This window comes from Callorhinchus milii, unplaced genomic scaffold (genome assembly GCF_018977255.1).
Source record: "Callorhinchus milii isolate IMCB2004 unplaced genomic scaffold, IMCB_Cmil_1.0 Scaffold11, whole genome shotgun sequence".
In the NCBI taxonomy this organism is placed as follows: domain Eukaryota; kingdom Metazoa; phylum Chordata; class Chondrichthyes; order Chimaeriformes; family Callorhinchidae; genus Callorhinchus; species Callorhinchus milii.
The window spans coordinates 8712577-8736210 of NW_024704752.1; the positions used below are offsets into that span (position 1 = coordinate 8712577).

Sequence of the window (23634 nt, forward strand, 5' to 3'; positions counted from 1 at the left end):
AGCAGGTGGAAAATAAAACCTGAAGAATGACAGCTGCAGAAAAGTTAGTGCTAAAATTAGAAACTTTATTAATCGTTTTTCTTACTTGTTCCTAGTATTATTTTAATCGCAGTTTCACTTAAGATTTAAACTTTCAGTGAATCACAGACAGGAGGCACTGTGGCTGACAGGATTCAGGCAGTACTTATCCAGCATATATACCCACATTGTACATCTGCAAACTGCACAACTACAAAACAGTTATGGGCAGCAGTGAATGATATGTAGGGTGTAACTCAGTCTCTTTTTGTTAAAAGCTGCTAATCTGGGGGCTCATAGATGTAAGAAATGTGGAAATTGAATATTTTGTCCATGTCTGACGGCTCAAAGAGGTGAAATTTCTCTTGCCACTAAATGTAGTATCTGATGTAATAAGGATTTCCCCATTAGAAGTACCAGTGCTATAATGTGGTTCCCATTCTAAACACAAGTGATCGTGGTAAGAGAAACATCTCGCCTTTGAATGTTTAGGATTAGTCCACGTTAGATACAGAATAGATTCCCTCTATTCTGCTCTATTATATGCGATTTAACCCTAACTTTAGAAATACACCCACTATATTACCAGCATATTTCTTAAGGCTTGGCTCAGTGTTGCTCAGAATAGGCAGTTTTGAACTGTACCTTACTCCTGCCAATATTTCATACAGGTCCTCACAGACAGCAAACACTTTAACCCCCTCAATTAAGGCTGGATTAAAGATCAACTCCCAGAAGTGAAAGGTTACTGCACTTAGCTCCTGCAACTACCCAGTCAATTGGGCAGGAATTTTGAGACTTTCGTAATATTCTTTACCTAATACGTATAAAAGCAGTGTTGTACAATATAGGCAGTCAACAGATAAGTTTTTTTTATACAAATACCTGAACTTCACCCTTCCATTTAAAATTAGTCAAAATAAGAGCTTTAAAGGAAATAAAAAATTGATTGAAACAAGAGGTTTAAAGGAGAAATGCTAATTTGTAGTGATTTGTAAAGACAGGACTCTGGTATCAAATTCTGCAGGGAACCTGGATGTGTCTCGAGCTGGAGTGCTGATCTGCCAAGGACCTCCTTTGGCAATTATTCAGATTCATGGAGACGAGATTGGATCTGAACTACAGTGAGTTCCAGCCAATCTGGCATCAGACATCAATATTTGAGAATCTCTTTACACATCCCACAAATCAAACTCCCGTGTGGAGGAAGAACAATGGATGAAATTTTAGAAGAGCCTTTTTATTTGCTCAGTAAGGTCAGAGGCTAATCCCACGCCCTCTCTTTCCTGCACCTTCAACTCTTTAATATTCCATTAGCTACAGATTTCTTCCTCCAAAGAAATTAGTGAACAGCATCAATGAGATTTAGCAACCTGGAGTCAAAACTGCTTAATGTTAGCAAGGCCACCACACGTGAACTTGGTAGCAATGATTACCACAAAAACAACTCCACTGCTCAGAGAAGTTCTGATGATATATGTAACAGGCAATTGCATACGCACTGATATGGCTATTGCCCCTAGAGATGGTATGCACAAAATACGTAACAGATAGTTGGATCTGCTCAGTTGCAGAATTTGTGCGTGTGTAATGAGATTTGAAACTGTTTCTGCTGAGAGAAGCTATGGACATTTTAAAAAACATTGTATAAGTTGTTCCATTATATGTAAATGGCATCATAAGTTTTTTTTTACATCAGTAAATAATGCAGACAGACCTGCTTTCAGGTGACAGAAAATTAATGGACACCAGGAACTCTTTAGAAGCCACCAATCCTGAATAATTTCTCTACAGTAAACCTCACATGTCAGTTAGGAGTATAGATATAATATGACTTATACAAAGTATGAGTAATATCAAACTTTCATAGAATATACACTCTTGAACTGGACTTGGGCAGATGTATGCCTTAGACGATTATACAGATCAGACTTATGTGAGTTTTACTGCACTATGTGAGGGGATAAATATAACATTTGATGGCTTGTGAGTAAGTGGCCTCATGGAGTACAGGAAAGCTCGGTATCTTTTTGCTTGATTTGGATGTCCGTGCCATTGCCATCTTGATTTGGAAAATTCATTCTTTGATCCAGGGTGTTTCATTTTGGGTTCCTTTCCTCTGGTTATACAGCAGGACAGGAAGAAAACTCACAGGCTGACGAGGCAGGTGGAGCACCTGGAACTTACATGTGGCAATGGGCGAGTAGGAGACTGAGGAGAATCAGCAGCCAGAAACTTGCGGATGGAATCACTGTTTAAACAGCAAAAGTTGTTATTAACAGAGTGATGAGTGTTCACAATTCCCACGTAGTCAGTCCCCAGCTGACAGTGAAACCCACCCCCTCCCCACTTTTACAGGACCAATAGTTCTATTGGAATCATAGAATCTTATGGCACAAAAGGAGGCCATTCGGCCCATCGTAAGTGTGCTGGCTCTTTGAAAGAGCTGTCCAACTAGTCCCACTCCTGCGTTCTTGCCCCATAGCCCCGGAAAATTTTCATTTTCAAGTACCTTTCCAATACTAAAGACATATATCCTTTAGATTTAACACTTATTTGTTCTGTGCTGCTAGGACAAACCTGCATCTATTAGAAGCTGATAACATTCATTTTCTCTCATTGGACAAGGAGAGGGAACAGCACTGCACAGAACAGCTACAAATACAAACTAAATGTTATTCTGCAAAAAAAATCGCTGATGTTTATGGGCCCGTATAATGAGGAAGGTTGTACAGCACATCTGGAGAGAGCCAGCCGTTCCCAATTATGTCATTCTCTCTAGCGTGCACCACCCTGTTTAAATATAAAGAACCGCTGTGATTGTAAAATCGTGAACTGGGCAAGTTAAGGTTCGTTAGTCCTGGTGAGTTTGGGCTCATAGCAGCGTTTTATTTCACACAGGACCCTTGAGGCAACAGCCTTGGCTGAATTAGTGTCCCACAGTAAAAGTGCAGTGGACGTTTATTACTTAGTTAATCTTAAATGTTGTACAAACTGAGGGGTCTCTCACCTGCACCAGAACACTCCAAATTTTTAAAAGCTTTGAAGTAGTTTTCTCCGATCCACTTTAAGTAAGTATTCTTCTCCCCCACTGGGGTAAGTTTCAAAGTGGAATCTTTAAAGATCAAATCAGTTCCGATGTAGTTTGAGGAATCAAACATTTTAAACCCATTGGGGTTAGTGTCGTTGCCAAAGAACTCCTGGAAATAGAGAAGCCAACGTATTATTCAATTGCTTAACTTGTGATTCACCTCATGACTTGGAGACCTTTATCATGGGAGTTTCAGATGTGCTGTGTGTATTCCACGTAATTAAATGCCAACAATATTCCAGATTAATTTATCATACAGCTGGTTGTAAGACCTTGCTGGCACAAAAAACATCCATGTTTGCTTACAAAAAGAGATACTGTGCTTAACAATCATTACTTGTCAAATGTTTCAGGGTGAAAAGGAGCTGTAAAAATGCAATGTTTTCTCTCTCTCAATCTGTGAGCCACTGGTTTAATTTGAACTGGAATTCTTTCTCTTTGCTTACATAGAAACAGGAGTAGGCCATTCAGCCCCTCAAGCGTGTTCCGCCATTCTATAAGATCATGGCTGGTCTGTACCTCAAGTCCAATTACCTGCCTTTGCCCCATATCCCTTAATACCCTGATCTAACAAATAGCTATCCACCTCCATCTTGAAGATGTGAATGGATCTATCACCGACAGCTTTTTGGGAGAGAGAGTTTCAAATTGCCACTACCCTTTGGGTAAAAAAAACTGCTTCCTAATTTCCATCATCAGTAAGCGAGACACCTACCTGTGCTTTATCAAGCAGCCCGAACACCACAGAGGTAGGAGTTGAAGGATGGACCATGACAGCATGAGATGGAACTCGAGCCCAGTGGCACTGCTTCCACTGATCAACCTCTGCCCGCGCTCCGTTCAGGCACAGCAGCTGATAATCACTAGATTTCAGATATTTGGCCCAGGGATCCTGGTTGTTACCTAACAGGAAATTATACCCATTAAAACTGGGAAGTTTGGGTTATAATTACAATGAGAAACATTATCGATCAAGGCCATTCATTCAGAAGAATGGTTCAGGGAACCAAAGCCACCTCTGGAGAAGAGATAGAGAAGAGATGTGATGCTAATCTTTAAATTGCCAAATGGGTGAATAATCTGATCAAAACCATTCTTGTAATTTGCAATCCCAGCACTCATTGACTTGACTGTCGGAATGGCTAACGTAACTAACCCATTCCTTCCCAGAACTTCAAGAGGGTGGCACTGCCTATTGTACACACTTATAAAACCCAATGGTTTGTGTCACTTAACCATCATTCCTTGATTTACCTGATCCTCTTTACAACTTTGATTCTGTATTATAAATGTAATTAATGATTCCTCCTGTATGGTTAATCAAAAAGAACATTTGAGAATTCTGTATCTTATGAGTATCTTATTTTATGTCTTCAAAGAAACTCCTTCATGTTAAACACCTTGTTTTCAATTGTTTTATGTCAATGATTAAAGGGGGCTGCCATCACATTGGATGAGCCAGAAATAAGTTACTTCAAAAGTTGCGTTTAAATGGTGTAACTACATCAGCCAAAACTCCTATGCAAGTACTATAAAGCTATGAAATACAAAATTCTTAATGTCTTATTGTTTAAATTCAGTTTGTAATGATAACCAATGATACTCGCCATCAGTGTTCTCGGAGACTGTCGTGTGCTTAACAAATGCAACTTCTCCTGCTTCTTGAAGACACCTAGTGATGGGGTTAAAAATGGAAAAAATGCTTAATGTTTAAAAAAAGTGTGGTAACAGAATAGTGCAGCAGTTGGTGGGTGCAACAAATTACAGACACTCAAGATTCTGTGCATAGAGAACCCAATCCTCTTCTGCATTCATATCAATATCATCTACTTCTCAAACTCATTGTTTTCCTAGTGCCTCAAATATGTCCAGCTCCTCATCTCCCTCAGTCTAACCTTTCTCCTACAATCCACAGCTTTTTAAAATCTAGTTTGACATAACCTAACAGCTATGTTATTTCCTACCTTGATGGTATCCTGCATTGCAGGCCTCAGCCTAGGTTTCACAATTTTCAAAAGAATCATGCCACATGAGAATTTAAATCATAGGCTGATTGTACCAAGAAATTATATCAGTGTTGAGGTTAGAGTCCACGTTAAAGCTATTATGAAGATTAGCTCAGCACTGTAAATTTTTTTTATTTTAGTCATGTTTTACAGCAGCTGACTGAGCCTAAATTTATCAAGGTGTATAGATTAAAGTCAGTTTCAGGCATAAATTCTTCCACTATCACTTTTGACAGTGAACTAAGATTCTCTTTGTTCAGATTCCCCTCCACTCTGCCAGACTGACCTATTGTACTCACAAAAGCATCCCATCTGTTTTTTAACATATATGTTGCTCACATTTATGTTCTGTTCTCCAATTCCATCTATTTTTGTAGTACTTTTTCTCCTCGTTAAGTTCAAACAGTGTTTCCTGATCAGAACAGCAGGTGGGAATGTTCTCCACAAGCTTTAGCAGAATGGCTTTGTAACTGCTGAGGGGAATGGTTCAGTATGCCTTCACTTAACCCAGTGTCTGCAGAGCACCAGGGTTCCAACAGTGAGGAAACACAAACCTATACATGTGCCTTGACATTTGCTGCTCTGAGTGTTGCCATCCTACCTGCCATCCAGACACCAATAGATACTGCTTTAACTTTAAAATGCCACCTGACGTCTATGAATATATCAGCGATTATTGTGTTTACCTCCCGTGATTAGAATCTGCACTCTTTAAGGCTGGCAACATGCCATTGAAGACTAGCTGCTCCCGCAGATGTGGGATTGAAATTTATGGGTTGTGTATAGCTCAATTCATAGTAACAGTAACTTTACCAACTGAGGCATCGGTGGAAGCCTCAACATTGATCATGTTTGCTCTATTACCTGAAAGCTCCAGCATGGCCACTATATTGCTCCTCTGAGGTGGAGGCACATTTTGCCTTCCCCTGGTTATCCCCAATGCACAGGTCACACAGGTTGGATGGGTATCTATGTTCACTGGCACCTGGCAGACAACTGGCAGAGAAGAATTCACTGAGTGCTGCACAGGAACAAGAAGGAACTCTGTTAATCTCCATCCGTGGGACAGGGAACCTTACAATTCTGACTAAATTTCTTTAATTTCTACAGATGCTCCACAATTTTTCTACCTCTATATTTGTGGAGAGTAATTTCCATAAGCAATGTCAAAACATGGTGATAAAATGTACAAGTATATGTCCTATTAAATGACTGAAAAATAAGCAGCTTCCCAACACAAATCGTCATTACCTTTGCCGTAGTTACAGTTGGAAATCTTGAGGGCACCTCTCTCAATCAGGAGCCCAACAGGGATGGTCCAACCTGCTGACCTGCCCACACCAGTGTGGCATGATTTCTTTCCTTTCAAATCATTGATGGTGAAGGAATTATGGCTTTCCCTTTTCACCACTGCTACAGCAAAGTACATTGCTGCATCATCTTCCCCTGGACAGCACATGAAAGCAATTGTACAAGAACATCAATACAGGAATGAATCCTGCAGGATAAATAAATAAGAATGGTAATTTATACAGCATGTCCAGCTCCCTACCTATTATAGCTTTGCCTTCCAGGGTTGAGCACATATCCATTTTTTTGAAAAAAACTGATGAACCAGACATGCTGCCCTGACATCAACAATGGTTAGAAATACATTACTCCACAGTTGGTAGAAATCGGGATCTAACACGTGTAAAACTCGCATAAATGGTATTTTTATTAATCTTATAATCATCCAAGTCACACATGCACCTGAGTCCAATTCAAAATCTTCCTATTCAAAATCACTTAAGAGATTTATTTGTACTATTCGTACTTTAATCATCTCCTAACGCTGCTCCCCTATACTTCTGCAGTCACTGCGTTGTATGAATATTGACCCGTTGCCACATGTCCACTTAACGGCAAGCAATGGAATCGCATTGAATCACAGGAAATGAAGTTGATGGAACAAGACTATGTTTGCCATGATTCAATGCAGCCAGTTAGAAAGTGCACTTACTGCACTTACCCAGCATCTTGGGACGTCCTCCTGACGTGAAAGGTGCTATACAAAGTAATTTTGTTGTTGTATTGAATCGGGGGAAATGAATTCCTGACCTGTTGACACATGTGCACTTACTAACCGGCTGCATTGAAACATGGCAAACGTAGTCTTGTTCCATCAATATCTGCAGAAGAACTTCATTTCCTGTGATTCAATGCGATTCCATTGCTTACCGTTAAGTGGGCATGTGGCAACGGGTCAAGACTCATTGAATCACAGGAAACAGTGTTGACCCGTCGCCACATTTGCACTTACCGGCTGCATTGAATTACATATTTGCAATGTAGATTACTCATTAAATCAGATTTTAAATGATTTATACAGCTCAACTGCAACTCAGACTTTGCATAAGTCATATTAAATGTTATGGTCCCAACTGATATGGTGCATGTGAGTTCTATTGTAGTTTACTATCATCAGGTTGGGTTTTTCATCAGGTTGTGCAGTTTCTTATAAACCTCTTGTTGTTTTCTCTCTCCCACCCTCTCCTGAAGGTACTCCCAGAGACACTGAGGCCAATGGTATCATACCTACTGTTGCCCTGAGCAGGACCTATTAATTTAGATCAGACAAGAATTGGATCCTAGGTCCTCTGGACTGTATAGTTTAGATCCACACTGAACAGAGGCTTTATCAGGAGAAAATTGCTTGTACAATTACGCAATACCCACTAATGACTGTTATTGGTGGATCATGGTTACATTATCTATACAGCAGGAATCATTTTCTTGTCTAGTTATCCGGTGCAGAAATAGGGATTTTGTTTCCTTCTGAACACCTTTATGATCTTTCCTTTTATCACCTCTTATTTAATTTACTCCTTACCGGAGTAACTTTCACCCACTGCAGGCACCAGGCCATACTCTTTCCCAGCAGTGTAGATCTGTTGTGCATCCATCTTGACTGCATCAATATCCCGATTCTGGAAAGAAGCAAGGAACGTAATTGATGCTGTGAAAATTTCACCCTGCAGGACCTTAAGCACGGTAAATACTGGTTGCAATCCCAAGCAGCATCTTGCTCATTATGCTGCACATGACAGTAACTGGCTCAGTATTGGGCTGTATGAATGAATACTGTGAACAGAACTTATTTTAAATACCGATAGGTGATCAATAATGATGCACTGTGAACTCCACTCCCCATGGCACCCTCCCGTCGCAAGGGAAGGGAAACCCAGGGAAGCCTGGAAATACTTATCGTGTTGCTATCCCTTTAGTATGAGAGCTCTATTTAACGGGATATATTAGCATTTGTTCTAAGTGGTTTCAAGAAGGCAACAAGTGAGCTGGTTCTGATTCCTTATTGTCTAATGACAGTTGGGTCTCCCGATGCAATCAGCTCCAATCTAATTGGTTAACGGTTGGCCAGAGAGGATGACAGGACCCACCCTCCATTCAGAAGAAAGCTTTGAAATTACACAATCTGATCCGTGAGCAATTAAAGGCTCCATTGTTTCAGGGTTCTGTGCTGGTCCCTGACATCCTTTAGATTGACCAATGGAAGTCCTTGTGCCAAGGAACTGTGAAGCTTGGGCCCCATTTCATATACATCAGCTGCCCATCGGAACATTCCCCTCTCAACCTTCAAACACATCAGCTCAAAACCCTCATTACAGTGTCTCCTACTCATTACCAGGACTGCAAGACTAATCTCCCACAGTCTTCCCTTCCTCCTACAATCTATTCGCTTTTAAAAATCCAACCAGGTTGCCACCTAACCATTATTTCTTGATTGATTTTCAACTTCTCTCCACTTTATAAACTGAGTCCTCCAGGGTCTTTGACCTGGGTTTCGCAATAAATAAATGAAAATGTGTTTAATAGCAAAAAGGATTTGGTTCTTCTAACAAGTGGCTGAAAACAATCCATCTTATTCCACTCTTACATATTCTCTATATCCTTCATTTCTCTTTTTCCAAGTATCTTTCTAATTTCCTTTTAAAATAATCTACTGACTGCCTCAAAAGTGGTTTGATGGCTTCCCCGACAATTCCACACTCCAAATAGCCTCCGAACTGAGACTGTTTTCTAACTTCCATTTTAATTTCTGTTGTGATTTTTTTTAACATTTGAGGTCTGTTAAACATTTTCATCTTAAAATCCTTTATTCAGCCCAATATTTTAAATATATATTGTATCAGGCCAGGAATGTATCTTCAATCGATATCTATCAGATATTTTTCCACAAAACACATACTACACTTCATGTTATATCCTGTGACGCACTATGAGACATCCTAGTGCAAGGCGCTATACCAAATGTAAGGATTATTATTATTTGCAATAATAATAATCCTAGCATTTGATACAGCGCTTTTCACGTATTCTAGACGTCTCAAACGCTTCACAGAATATGCTGTAAAGTGAATTGACCGTATATTTGTGGGCGAAACATGGCAGCCAATTGCGCACAGCAGTGTCCCACAAACAGTCGTGGATTGAAAATAACCAATTTCTTATTGATTTGTTTTGGAGGGATTATTATTAGGCGTGTGGAGTAAGGAAACTTGCCTAAGGTTTCGCCCTGCCTGGAATTGAACAAGGTGTCTCGCTTGCAAGGCGAGTACTCTAATCACTGAGCTACAGGACTCCACAATGTTGGAAGAAGGAACTCATGCCATTTCTACATGGAAACAAACCAGTGCCAAGGTTAGGAAGATATTGCTGATCCTTTGCTAAACAGATTGAAACAGAGTTCTGCATGGCCCATTTACACTGTGTCCAACCAAGAACAAAATGTTCGAAAAGCTTTCAGCTGTGTGAACTTGACAGAAATATGTGTGCAGGAAATCAGGTAGGAAGGAACATAAAGGTATGTTGAGGGAGCGGTACTAAAATAGGAAGGGAACAAGTGATCGACGAATCCAGAGTGTTGGGGGCAGTCAGACGGAGACAAAAACAGATAAGAATCAGGGTTACTTAGCGTTAAGTCAATACAGAGTAGGAAATGGCAAAAAAACAATTTTTTTCAGGTGAAAGTATACATTAAAAATATATGTATACCCACATTAAAACCACATTTTTTCAGCAACTCAAAAACAGCCTCAGCCCTATAAATACTGTACGGATATGAGTCGCACCTTGATTTTCTGCATGCAGTCAACGGGATTTTTGGCTGAAACGCAATGAACTGTTGGTTTCAGCTTCTCCTTGTTGAAAGCTATAGCCATATCACTACATTTCTGCAACTCGCCTGTCGATTGAGTGCACCAGCGCAAGGTGGGGACGCCTGTGTTAAGAAAGCAGAATAAGGTTACTTACTGCCTGGGACGGTTACAGTGTTTTAACATTTACACAGTCAATATCACAATCGCATGCAGCTCTCGCTTTGTTTTTTCCAGTAAAAAGCAACACCAACAATTTGCATTCATATAGTGCCCCTCATGCATCCCAGAGTGCTCGACAGTGGTGGAGCATGACGCCGAGCCGGGGAATGGTGACTGTAAGCACGATCAAAGAGGAAGGCCTTCAGGCATAACCTGAACCTGGGGAAGGAGGGGGCAAGACAGAGCAATTCAGGGAGAGAGTTCCAGAGTTTCCAGAGCCAAGGCTCTTATGCAAACAACTTCCATGGGATGGGTTTAGCCACTAAGCATGGAACTGAGTCCCATCATGAGCCAAACTTTCAGGACAGGGGAAAAGAAAGTGGATGGAGAGGAGCAAAACTGACATGACGCCGATGATCTTTGTCCTTAAAGGGATTGGACTCCAACCGAGTCATTCATTATTAATAACATCAGCCTGCAAATCAAAGCACTAAACAGTAAGGAAGCCATAGCTGGTGCAGCTAGTGGACTGTGAAACTTATCAGTGCTTGAATGCAACACAGTGAGAATCTATCTTGGGTGGCTCGTCCACCAGATACTGATGGATTGGAATAACAGGTTGTCTCCATGCTTAAAGGACAGAATTTTTCAGACATACATGTTATATCCTCTCTATTCTATGGGATAAATGCAGGAATTAGGCAGTACAATACTGCAGCAGATTTTCAAGTCTTGACACACCCTAGCTGCCACTTCTTAACTGCCCGTGCCTTCAGCTCCCCTCTCGACTCTCTTCCCCCTCCTCGCTCCCTCCCTTCCCTCCCCTCACCCTGACCATTTCCCCCCTCCTTGCTCCCTCCCTTCCCTCCCCTCACCCTGACCATTTCCCCCCTGCTCGGGACATGACCCAACTGTGCAGCGCCCTGGGACGTCCTCCTGACGTGAAAGGCGCTTTATAAATGGAATCTTGTTGTTGTTGTTGTTGTTGCCCTACTGTATCACCTGTGTATTCAAGATCCAAATCAATGTCTTTAAGATCATCACTGGAAAACCTTACTTACTGTCTGAGCTGCAGTCCAGTCCTCGCATGGCACCTAGGTACTCTGGTCCCAGCCAGGCCTCATATGTCTTGTTTAGAATTTGAATCAGTTCTGTAGTGGTGTCCTTGAACATCAGATCAATGCCACCATAAACGTCAGACTCAAACATCTTAAAGCCAGATGAATTGGCACCAAAATGTTGCTGGAAGTAAAGAGCTCAGGATTATAAAACTCCTTGCACATCACAGCAAAGAGGCAGAGTTTATTTGCCCCAGTGAATGTTACCAAGTCCCAAAGTCAGTGATCTAATGAGTAAGTAATGAGATTAGAAGACTCGCACGTGTGTGTGTGTGTGTGTATGAGAGAGAGAGTGTGAGTGTTAATAGCAGTGTCTGAGTAAGCAATGGTGCATGTTTGTAAGTGACTGTGTCTGTGTTTACAGTGTGTGTGCAGGGAGGGAGACTGTCACCGTCAAACCTCACACATGCCACTTGAGCAAATAACACTCATCTAATTGGAATCGTCTCCAAGAGAAGAGGAAATTGATGAGTGAATAAACAAAAATAACATTTGACAATTCGTTCAATTAAGTCGCCATACCTGACCAGCATTTAGAAAATTAAAGATCTCTGTATCAGATCGGACCACAACTGCACGGCTGGGCACCTTGGCAAGGTGACAGGTATGCCACTCTGTGACTTCAGCACGGCTTCCATCCCGACACAGGAGCTGGTAATCACTGGAGTTAAGGCCTTTTGCCCATTCTTCAGCATTCTTCCCTGAACGGTGGTTCAGAACAGTCAAACTATTGCGATTTACATAATACTCCTCTTAACAATAACACAGCTTTATATTCCACAAATACTCCAAACCTGCTCCACAGAGACTGTCTGTACCCACAATGCTGGGCAGTAAACTATCCTTTAGAGCAATTCAGAAGTGAATGAGAGCCTGTTACAAAACCTGAATCTACAACTCGAGTGTTGTGAGAATAGTTATCAATTACTGCCCTGTGAGTTAGTAGTAAGTGGTCTCATCCGTTTTTTTGATCATCAAACAAGTTTTTTTAGAATTATAAAATACAGAAAGGGCTACCCCGGTGGATTAATCCACTCCAATTGTTGTTGGATAGTGTACATGACCAGGATTTTAGTCATAATTTTGGGTGCGCTCAGGGTGCGCCCACTGGGTAGCCCACGAGCGCACCCAAAACTATAACTAAAATAAACATGAGGGTAATCATATAAATTACAGAAGGATGCTCAAAATGTAAATAAAAAGTTTCCCGAAAATGTATGTACAGTAAACATATGAAAGTCTGAAATGGTTCCCACTTCGGATCATTATCTACTGACTCCTAGTGGAAAACATTGTATTGAGTGAGGAAGTCTAACTGTGAGATCATAGAGGATAGGATCAGGTTTATTTATGACGTCCCCATAGTTGCTGACACTCAATGTCCAGGCTCGCACAAGGCCACTACCACTCTGCAGTACAGTGCAGTGGCACCATTGTCCTGCCCGAACTACAGCATTTCAATGGAAAATGAAACTGTGGGGAAGGGGAGGGAGAGGAGAAAAACAAGTTATCCATGAACAAGCCCCTCCAGCTGTCATAATGACATAATTACAAACAGTCATCACTCCAGTACCAAACCGTGCCATCCTGCTCGAGCAGGGCACTGTGCCAGTGGATATGTCACTGAAGGGCCTTACATCATCTCTGCCTCATATTAAGAGCCGCAGGCTGTGATAACGCATTCTCAGAATGAGCTGAGAATGTGCCTTTCTTTCATGCTTCCCAAGGACTCTTGTAACTGGTGCACTCCAGCAGCAACAAGCACCACAATATTAATGAGCTGAATCAAAGCTTCCAAACTTGCTGTACTTTGAGAGCAGCAGTCAGGGTGCTTCGTCGCCTAATTTTATTATTTTATTCTTTATTAGTCACCTAATAAAACACCTACAGGTGTAGGGAAATTCACTCTTTTCCAATACAGTTTGGCAGGGAAGGAAAGCAAACTCACAGGAAAGAAGTTGTATTATTTTAAAGAATCCCGGTTTGACTACACACATCTGGATTTATTCAATGTAACAATTCATTGAGGTATGTTTTTCTTGTCCTGGCCCCATTTTACCCACCTCTATTGCAGCCAACCTGTGGTTCTGATGAAACATTATCCTAACTCTCTTTTTCAGACACCTGCCGTGAATTTTCTACTTGAAATTCAAATATTTGAAGCATTTATCTTGTGTTATTTACATGAAAGGTCTCAAAAGACAGTAAACACTGAGAGGCATTTTGATGTGACCGAAGGTATGGTTGAAGAGATAAGGCTTTTGAAAGCAGGGAGATGAATGGGGTGAATATTGAACTGGGTCTAACAATTGAGAGGAGGAAAGAATTGAGGCTTAACTCACCATCTGTGTTATCAAACACTGTGGAATTTTTGATAAAGGCAACATCACCTACTTGCTCAGCAAGACACCTGCGAGAGAAGAGGGCATATTGAAATAGTTTTTCCCCTGCTGACACCATAGCCTGTGATGCACTCACAGGATCTCTACATGTTTGCGAAAGCTCTTCAGTAATGGTCACTTCATTGAGAAGTGTTAAATGGAGTCCTTAAAATGGAGTTAAGTGGAGTCCTGTAGCTCAGTGGTTAGAGCACTCGCTTTGCAAGTGAGAGACCTGAGTTCAATTCCAGGCAGGGCGAAACCTTGGGCAAGTTTCCTTACTCCACACAGAGCCTAATAATAATCCCTTCAAAAACCAAAAACAATAATTAATTGGTCATTTTCCATCTACGACTGTTTGTGGGACATTGCTGTGCGCAATTGGCTGCCGCGTTCGCCCACAAATATACAGTCAATTCACTTTGCAGTATGTTCTGTGAAGCGCTTTGGGACGTCCTCCCGACGTGAAAAGCGCTATATCATATGCAAGGATTATTATTATTATTATTAATGGGGCATGCGCAGAGCTTTACATGTTATGAATGGTTGAGAACTTTTTCCACTGCCTGGACAGGTCTACAGAGGCCAGGAATGTGTGGGTAGTGAGTGAGGGCAAGCTGGGAGCTCAGGCTTCCAGTAGAAACCAGGTAAAGGGCGATCAGTAGACCTGATTCCCACTTGCCTCTGGTGGAACCCTAGTAATCACTGCCTTCACACAGAGCACTGCTACTGAAGTAACTCTAGCTATCAGCCCTGCACTGTTAAGGGAGCACAACTTTTCTTGTTAAAAGATTAGAGGTAGAAGAAAGACTGTACCTGAATGCTCCATTATAGCTGTAGTAAAGTTCATTGTTATTTGCTTCACATTTGTATTTGTCCTGTCCATTACCAATGCAAAGACTGCAGAGGTTCAATGGGAAACCCATACTGGAGGATCCAGGAATACAACTTTTTGAGAAGAATTCACCCACAGCTAGAAAGGGGGAGAAAAAAAGGTAAGCAGACAACGATAAGCAAATCAGTAAGCACATTTCTCATGAAATCTGTAATTATAACATTGGTGTTCAGTTCAAATGATGTGGAAACCAGAATTTTGCAAACTGTGGGGTGAGGATGGTACAATGGGAAAGAGCGTGGCATTCCAGCTCTGAGAAATGAGTGGTACACAGTAAAGATGAACACCGTTTTGAGTCCCACTGCACTCGGTTCCTGATCTGAGCCCCACTGAGTGACATCATTCTCTCGACAAGGAGAACCAAAAAGGGAGACAGGTAAAGAAAGATTAGTCAAGCGGACAGCAAGTGAAAAAGGCGGCAAACAAGACCGAAACACACAGTGAGAGGGACAGCGAGAAAGGAGCGCAAGAGAGAAAGTGAAAGAGGCAATTGGAGAGTTATGGTGGGAGGGGAGCAAAAGAAAAACAGCAGAGGGCAACAGGCAGAAAGAAAACAATAATCTACGGGAATCACAGGGTGCAATCTGTGCACAATCCAGTGATTACCAGAGTTCACCTTCTCCAAATGCACACGCCATCATAGACATTCTTCCAGAGTCAACCAGATAGCCAATAGGAACGTCCCAGCCTGCTGTCCTCCCATAGCCAGTGTGACAGGACTTCTTTTGGTGCAGATTGTTGATGTTGATTGAATTATCAGACTTGTGGACAACGGCCACGGCATAATACGAGGCTCCAAACTCTTGAGGCAGCAGAAAGGAAAAAGAAAATTTGACATAAAATAAGGATTTTTTAAAAAAAATCTAAGGAAGACCGGTGGTGGGGTGGGGAGGGAATCAAAATTAACAAAATAATTGGGCAGTGCACAGGGAACAGTACAAAATGTTATGTCTCACACACACAAAAATACAACTGGGTAAACTAACCAGCCTTTAATATTAACTATTTATTCTAAAGAGCTTAGTGGGGAAGGAGTTTAAAAATGAACCGGAAAGGCATTCTGAACTCTCACCCAAGTTGCCATCTGTGTACCTGAGACGTATAACGACAAACTACAGAGACTTCAATAGCAAATTACTGAATATGGCAACAGTTTCTGATTCCTTGCAATGACAATGTTGACTGATATTTACTGAGGATGCCCAGTGACATCGAGAAAACAGACATCAGCTCTTCTGGTAAATCTCAGCAGTTATTTGAAGGATGCCTCCAGATCTAAATTTACATTCATGATATGGCGCAGAACTCTGCTGACCCACGTTTGCATCAATAGTAGAGTGGACTCTGTACAATACCTTGGTTATAATACTCGCCCACGACAGGCATCAAGTTATGCTTCTTCCCTGCATGATAGATGTCCTCGCCATTCAATGTCACTGCATCTGCTTCTCTGGTCTGGTAAAGTGAATCAGGCAAAGTTACCAGTGGAGCAAATAGTTCAATTTAACAAACAGAAAAATGACATTATTGACTGCCATGAATCCCCTCTCTTTTCCAGTCATTCCTCGATCAGTGCATTTATCTAGCGTTTATAAGGTTAAAAAGATAAAAGGATATGAATTGTTATTTTAGAACAAGATTAATAAAGGTAAATAAAGATGAGACAAATATCTGGAAAAAAACACAATATACAACAGACAGAATAAAACTAATCCATTTTCTCATCCTTAAACATTTGACACAGAACGCTGTTACTTCACTAACTGAAACCTACCGCTATCTTTTCCATACAGTCCTTTGTTGATTTGTGTAAAATGCAGGATAGTGTGGGCTGGATTTTGGCAGATTGGAAAGCCGCCTTCATCTTGTTGCACTTGACCATCTCTGCCTCGGAAATTGTGCACCAACGAATCTCCCTTAACCCATAGGCTGCAGGAAAAAGTGAAAACTGTAAGACAATCGATAAACTGAGAAACAGTAATATTATAGCAAGCATTGAGAAGCTGAGGCCACAGATCTAAAGCTCTTGATGCAGTTGGGCACAATCGAGGTTCACGTCTGGCCAAGTAGACTGCAATTGTCTTTCCAATGTTTTTTCTACTCCTGTGTATATTCCTATGCTCACCTGAAAGAGGGAAGGCGTAATAAATAGAGCAGTAATGGTTAAGTAACACCAAGCTTGGGCTTTGAAGTCCTAGGAAGTTACAGCAGGATCTATAGGAAATCATGCTGACATTGATAGTATTATAGTCCATGTTTGGACTCACTGCATGATCTGGAATATAGAGAGATATGCCATTCTTCCTACAATCTACAGGTGTTTAAAACCTATGCTTGGCATAACTGACCTACTGCTTAAAATCATAGAATTTTTCAGCACAGAAGGAGGCCATTCAGCCCAACATGTCTGTGCCGGCTCTTTGAAAAGAGCTATCCAATTCAATCCCACTCCCCAGCTCTCTCCCCATAGCCCTGCAAACTTGTCCTCCACAAATAATTATCTAAATTATCTAAAAGCTTAAATGATGATATCTTCTTTCATATTCCTTTCAACCTAATCGGTGACCTGCATTGTGCGTTTTGGCCATTGACCTGGGTTTCTCAGTACAACAACAACAACAACAAGACTACATTTGTATAGCACCTTTCATTTCGGGAGGACATCCCAAGGTGCTGGACAGAGTACAGCATTTCAGAATATATATAAATATACATACATAGTGGAATATACATAGTGGAAGCAATTTATTCTCTTGTCAGCTTAACAGCAAATACACATCTGAGTCTACACAAACCTTGTTCTCACAAAACTTTGTCTCATAAGGAAGGCTACAACACACAGGAAGAACTGGCTATTGATCTCACCTCTATTTAGGTGAAAGTGTTTAGTTACTGAATACGGGAATATTCAATTTTAGAGGGAATTAATCCATCTTTAGCTTTACCTTGATGAATGCTAATAGATTAACTGTTCTAAGTCTTTTTCTCTTTCAATAATAATTAGCATTTATATAGTGCCCTTCACGCAGGTAGCATCTCGGAGTGCTTTCATGAACAACAGGTCACATAAACAATCCACCTTTATTAAATAAAAACTTTAATGTTACTTATCTAGGTGACCTTCTCCAAAGTATGCCTACAAAAATACTACTTGTGACAATAATTACTTTGAAGCAGTTTGACACATTGCATAGTTACAGGCACTATAAAAATGCCAGTTCTTGCTTTTAAAATGTTATGTAACAGAACACTTGTTTTATGCTTCGCTTTTATTTTTGATACCTTTAATCCAAATTTTTCCCCTTCCCATCCCATTTCCCCACAGAATGTGCCTTTGATTCCTCACACTTTAAGTTCCAAATATCAGCCTTTCCATCAAGAAGAACAGAGTAGATATCAAGTTCCTTCTTTCAGGAAAGTAAAACCAGAGGCTTAACTTAACCTTAACTTAACTTAACGGGAACAGCATGCCTCCTCTTGGCACTAAAAACACAACACACTGAGGGACCAGTATCAGGGGAACGATCACTCCAAGAGGGAATTGGTGTAGATGATTAATTTTCAAGTGGTTCAACTCATTGGGGTCTGTGATTCCTATCATGGAAGGCACTAAATGAAGACCTAGTGGCTTATGAGAAATAAGAAGGGAAATGAAAGATGGACACCATATTTAACTGTTCACGCAAATGTTCTGCTAGCCCAACGATGACACAGATCATTTGAGCAAAGGAATGAGACATTAAACCGAGATCTTGTCTGCTTGTTCAGGTGGACGTTAAAGATCCCATAATACTACAGTATTCAGAAAGAGAAGGGAATTTCTCCCAGTGTCTTGGCCAATAATCCCCCAAAATAAAATTGTTTATTCACTCTATAGCTGTGAGCAAAATACAGTCAAACCACTTTACAGTGTATCTTCTGATACGCTTTGATGTGACATCTCAATGACGTGATAAGGCGCTACATCAAATGCAAGTATTATTATTATTATTTTGCCATTAAAATTAGCAAACCTCACTCTGTGAATCAACAAAAATGAACTGGTAAAATAGATGACTCTCCTGAGGTTGAAGTTACTGTTGGAGCAGAGTGAAAGGATTTATCATGATATTATTATTACATTATTGTAAGCTGACCTGCTTGGTGCCTGAAATTTGAAAGCATTCCATTTCCCAGCGCCAATGTTCTTGATGAGTGTAAAATTCACTGTATTAAAACGTTACCATGGCATTAAAGAGGTTAAAGATAGCGTAACTATGATAGCTATTGATACTATGATCGCTCCAGATAAGCACTTTGTGCTTAGTCAACGATGCCCTGTACAATTACAATATGTATTTTCCATGATTTGTCATACACTTCTGAAGCTAAATACTATATTCTAAACTCGGTGATGAACGATTGCAATTTACATTTCTATTGTACATGTCATGTAAGGACATCTCAACCCACTTCATATGGCTAGGCGGGGGACGGGGGGGTGGGGGGTTGGTGGATAAAAGATTCCAGAAGTGTGGTCAAAGAGATAGGTCTCAAGGTGTACTTTAAAAGTGGGTTTGGAACTGAGTTGGAGTTGCAGAGAGCAGAGGCAGATCGCTGAAAGCTCACTTACTGATAGTAACTGGATCAGGTGGGAGACATGAAGCAGACCACTGCTAGTGGAATGGAAGGAGCAGACAGGTCAGTAGGTTTGCAGGGGGTCACAGAGATAGGATGCGATGAGGCCGAGGAGGGATTTGAATACAACAAGGAGATTCTTGAATTTGATCCGCTGGGGGAGGGGACCCAGTGAAGACAAGCGAGGATGGGGCTGATAGGCTCTTGGTGTGGCAGAGCTCCTCCTGCTGACTTCAGGTGAATGACAATATTTTACCAAACAAACAAAAATAAGACAATGGTGGATGAGAAGATGTTTGGTCCTTTGGAGATCTATGGTAGGGGGTTAAGTGGAAAAAGTTTGATTCACTGGAGGCATGACCTCCTCTCTATCTTTCGGTCTGAGTTATGGACCCATCATCCATAACACTCATGAAAGTAATGCAAGCAAATGTCTATATTTAATTAGTCCACCTATGACACACACATCTTCCCTGCTTTATGTGACCCAAGTCTAACCCAAAACTAAATTGCTATTATAAATGTATATTCCTATCAGGCTTTTTATTGTGCTGAGGGTTGAACAATTTTATGAAGGTTTCTGCATGTGTCAGGCACTCAGTTGACGAAAACAAAAGGTGGATAATGGTGCCTGAATTTGGAAAGCATGGCATTTCCCAGTGCTAATATTCTTCAATTTGTTGAGCACAAAATTCAGGATTTTAAAATACAGCTAACAAAAAAAGTTAACTTGAGTGAAACATGGCATTAAAGGAGATAAAGATAGTACAATTTACTTTGATAGCCTGTTACAGATAAGTACGTTCTAGCTAATGCCTTTTATAAAATTGCAATATAATTAACATATATATTTTTCCATGATTTGTCAGTACACTTCTAAAGTTAATTATTACTAACTTGATGACTCAATATCAATTTATATTTATATAGCACCTTTCATGTCTGAGTGTTATCTCAAAGTGCTTCACGTAACAGCTGACTGTGCACCTGATGTGCGGGAGGGGAGCTGGGGGGGTAGGGGGAAAAATGACCAAAAGCACAATTGAAGAGATAGGTCTTAATAATAATAATCCTTGTATTTGATATAGTGCATTATCACATCATTGTAAAATGGATTGACTGTGTATTTTCGGGTCGATTGTGCACAACAGTTGAAACAAGTCAAATAAAAATCAAAACAATGGTGAATGGGAAGATGTTCAGTCCATTGGAGTTCTATGGAATGGAAATAAATGGAAAGGATCTGATTCACCGAGCATGACCTCCACTCTACCTTTGGTTCTGAGTTATCCTTATCAGCGCCTTGGGATGTCCTCCTGACGTGAAAGGTGCTATACAAATGTAATTTTGTTGTTGTTAACAATCATGTAAGTAAGGATGCAAGTAAGTGTCTGTGTCACACACCTTCACTAACTGACTTGATTCTAACAGAAAACTAAATTTGCTATTAAAAACTCAAATTCATATTAGCATTTATATCTATTGAGGGTTAAACATCTTTTTGGACTATAATCTGAGCAATGTTATAATGAATGAGTTTAAACCTGCAGTTTTTAACGGTAAGATTGCATTGAATCTCCATGGTGCATCTTGGAAAATGTGTGGCTCTTAATCCAAGGTTATACTGCTGTGAGAACAAGTGACTGATGGTTTTATTCTCTGTGTTATTAATTACTGTCATTAATTTTTAATGGTATCGGAATACAAAATTACAACAACAACAAAATTACATTTGGCAAACAATGTAGATATGCTTCTTTTATCAGTAGAAAAAGCAAAGTAAGTTATAATATGAGCAATTTTATGAACATCATCTGGTGAACTTCTTTGGCAACCTTTGCCTTGTGCTTCACATGAAGCTGTTTTGCTGCAGGTAGTCAGTGCAAAGTCTAAATTTACTTTAGCACTTATTGGGAGGAAGGGCAACTATAATTTGCTCCAGTTGCACCACTCGACCTGCGCTTCATATGTCCTTGACTTTACCAATAATGGCTGTGTGCTTGAGCAGATAAGGGATTAACAGTTCACACTCCTTTACATCAAGGTGAATGCTGGAAAGACTTCTTGTGTCGGCTGAGGTTATTATGCTGATGTGTTATTTTAGTGCAATGCTTCCATTTTCCAAACAGAATGTGTGGAATGTAGTAGAGTCTATGGAACACTTACTGATGAATATGGGTCAATGTTATTGTCAGTCCAGGACTGGCTATGTGTCAAAATTCTTAGCAGTGGAGGAATGGATGTATATTTCTCTGCCAATATTAAAACGTTGGGTGAGAAGGGCCCAATGCTGGATGTTACTCGGGGGGAGAAAAAAATAAAAGGATGGAGAGAAACGAGATAAATCAAGCAGTGTTAATTCAGCGATGGCAGGTTTTGGGGAGGTTTCAAATCATTGCATTGCTCAGAGGAGTCTGAGAGGAGAGGTTGCCTTGTGCTTGACATTGGGGAGAAAAACAACGAGTTCGAGTAGGAGATGAGCCAGAATTCTGCTGCTTTTCTAACAGAAATACCAAGTGGCAGAAAAAATGATATCTGAATAAAACCACATTCAAAACAAATGTGTGCTCCCAATGTGCAAACGTCCAGTCCGACTCAACAACCGTCTAAAGGACCGTCCAACAACCGAAACACAGACCCCCAACACGTTTCGCCTCTTTTACATGTAATTAGATAACGAATGGGGCTGTGGATGAGATGTGCGAATCACTGGGTTTCTCTTCGGTACATTGCACAGACGATCTGAAATCCCAATGGCTGTATTTCCCTGTTGGAACCCGGGTCCCGGGACCGCACAGCCCCCGCACAGACCCCGCACAGACCCTTGACCCAGTTGCGAGATGCAATCCACACGTTTGCTCTCTCAGCAGCAGGACTGCGGATTTTCGAGCTTCGTGTTACAACCACTGGTTTCCTTTACGGCTCTCAAAGGCTTTTTTGTACTCACCCAAACTCAAGGTGAGGATAAACACGCAGACAGTCCAGCCTCGAGTCCGCATGGTTCAGTGCTCCGATCGGTCCCCGAGCTCCGACTCTCTGGGTTTCTCAGCTTCTTAACTGATACCTTCCCAGTTACGCTTCTGAGATGATTTGTTTTTTTCACCGAGTTAATGATTGTAAAAGTGGAGACAACTGCAGCCGAGACGCGGACTTTCCCCGTGTCACACAGTATTGCCAATCGCAATGTGTGTGTGTGTGTGTGTGTGTGAATGTGTGTGTGTGTGTGTGTGTGTGTATGTGAATGTGTGTGTGTGTGTGTGTGTGTGAATGTATGTGTGTGTATGTGAATGTGTGTGTGTGTGTGTATGTGAATGTATGTGTGTGTATGTGAATGTGTGTGTGTGTGTGTGTATGTGTGTGTGTGTGTGTGTGTGTATGTGTATGTGAATGTGTGTGTGTGTGTGTGTGTGTATGTGTGTGTGTGTGTGTGTGTGTATGTGTGTGTGTGTGTGTGTTTTTCTCTCTATGCCCTCTTCCCCTGATTTTGTTTCCAGGAAAAAATGCGCATTTCAACTTGTGTGGAATCTCGACAGTTCTTCTGATCTTAACGATATCGAGCAAAAGGCAATCGATCGATCGATCGATCGCAGGACTAAACCGTGCGTGTGACGAAGACAGTCAGCGAAATCCCCCCCTGTGCACACAAACATCCCTCACATCCCCAAACACTGTGAACTCTGTGTTTTTCCGAGAAATTTTTTTTTAAGGGCTTCGGTTTGTCGCATTTTCCACTGTGTGTGTGTGTGTGTGTGTGTGTGTACAGAGTGCACGTTTTAAATTATTCACTTTTTTTTTAATTATAAAGAAAAAGAAGTACCCGACGAGAAAAATACACTAATTGATTTCTTTCGGATAATGCAAAGCTACAAAAAAAAATAAACAATGCAAAATATGTTCTATAATTAATAAAATGGTGATTTGGGGTTCAAGTCCGAGATTACAGCAGAGAGTGTAGGAAGTTAACCGGTGTGTCTTTATTGCAAAAAAAAAGGGTTTGTTAAAACGCCTGACATTTCTTTATCGATCCATCAGGTAGTGGAATGGCAAAGGTTTCCAGTGCTTGTACCTGGTGAACATTAAGGGAGTCTCCCTCTTATCCACCCTTCCTTTCCTCTCCTGGTCCTCTCCTCTGCTCCACCGCTAATTCTGAGAAACAGCCTCACTATTCCGCCTTTCAGGTTATCCTCTTGTGATAT

General features: G+C 40.9%; 1 protein-coding gene across 1 annotated transcript; it reads right to left on the reverse strand.

Moving 5' to 3' along the window:
* Positions 1 to 1915: 1915 nt before the first annotated feature.
* On the reverse strand, positions 1916 to 22664 carry meltf (melanotransferrin). The gene is made up of 16 exons (XM_007898441.2): positions 22386 to 22664; positions 16596 to 16750; positions 16177 to 16276; positions 15438 to 15623; positions 14743 to 14899; positions 13891 to 13958; positions 12071 to 12249; positions 11492 to 11672; positions 10245 to 10393; positions 7988 to 8084; positions 6367 to 6561; positions 5980 to 6136; positions 4717 to 4781; positions 3825 to 4012; positions 3029 to 3218; positions 1916 to 2269 (listed from the first exon to the last, which is right to left on the reverse strand). The coding sequence occupies exons 1-16, from the start codon at positions 22435 to 22437 to the stop codon at positions 2202 to 2204; spliced, it is 2187 nt and encodes a 728-aa protein (XP_007896632.2). The 5' UTR covers positions 22438 to 22664; the 3' UTR covers positions 1916 to 2201.
* Between the last annotated feature and the right edge of the window lie 970 nt (positions 22665 to 23634).

Bases quoted from the DNA above. Each gene is read 5' to 3' on its own strand.
- meltf (XM_007898441.2), bottom strand. From the start codon at position 22,437: ATGCGGACTCGAGGCTGGACTGTCTGCGTGTTTATCCTCACCTTGAGT. The intron at 8,085-10,244 runs GTGCGACTCATA...GCTTCTTTCCAG, and splicing joins ACTGCATGCAGAAAATCAAG to AATCGGGATATTGATGCAGT. The intron at 3,219-3,824 runs GTAGGTGTCTCG...CTCTATTTCCAG, and splicing joins GGCTGCTTGATAAAGCACAG to GAGTTCTTTGGCAACGACAC.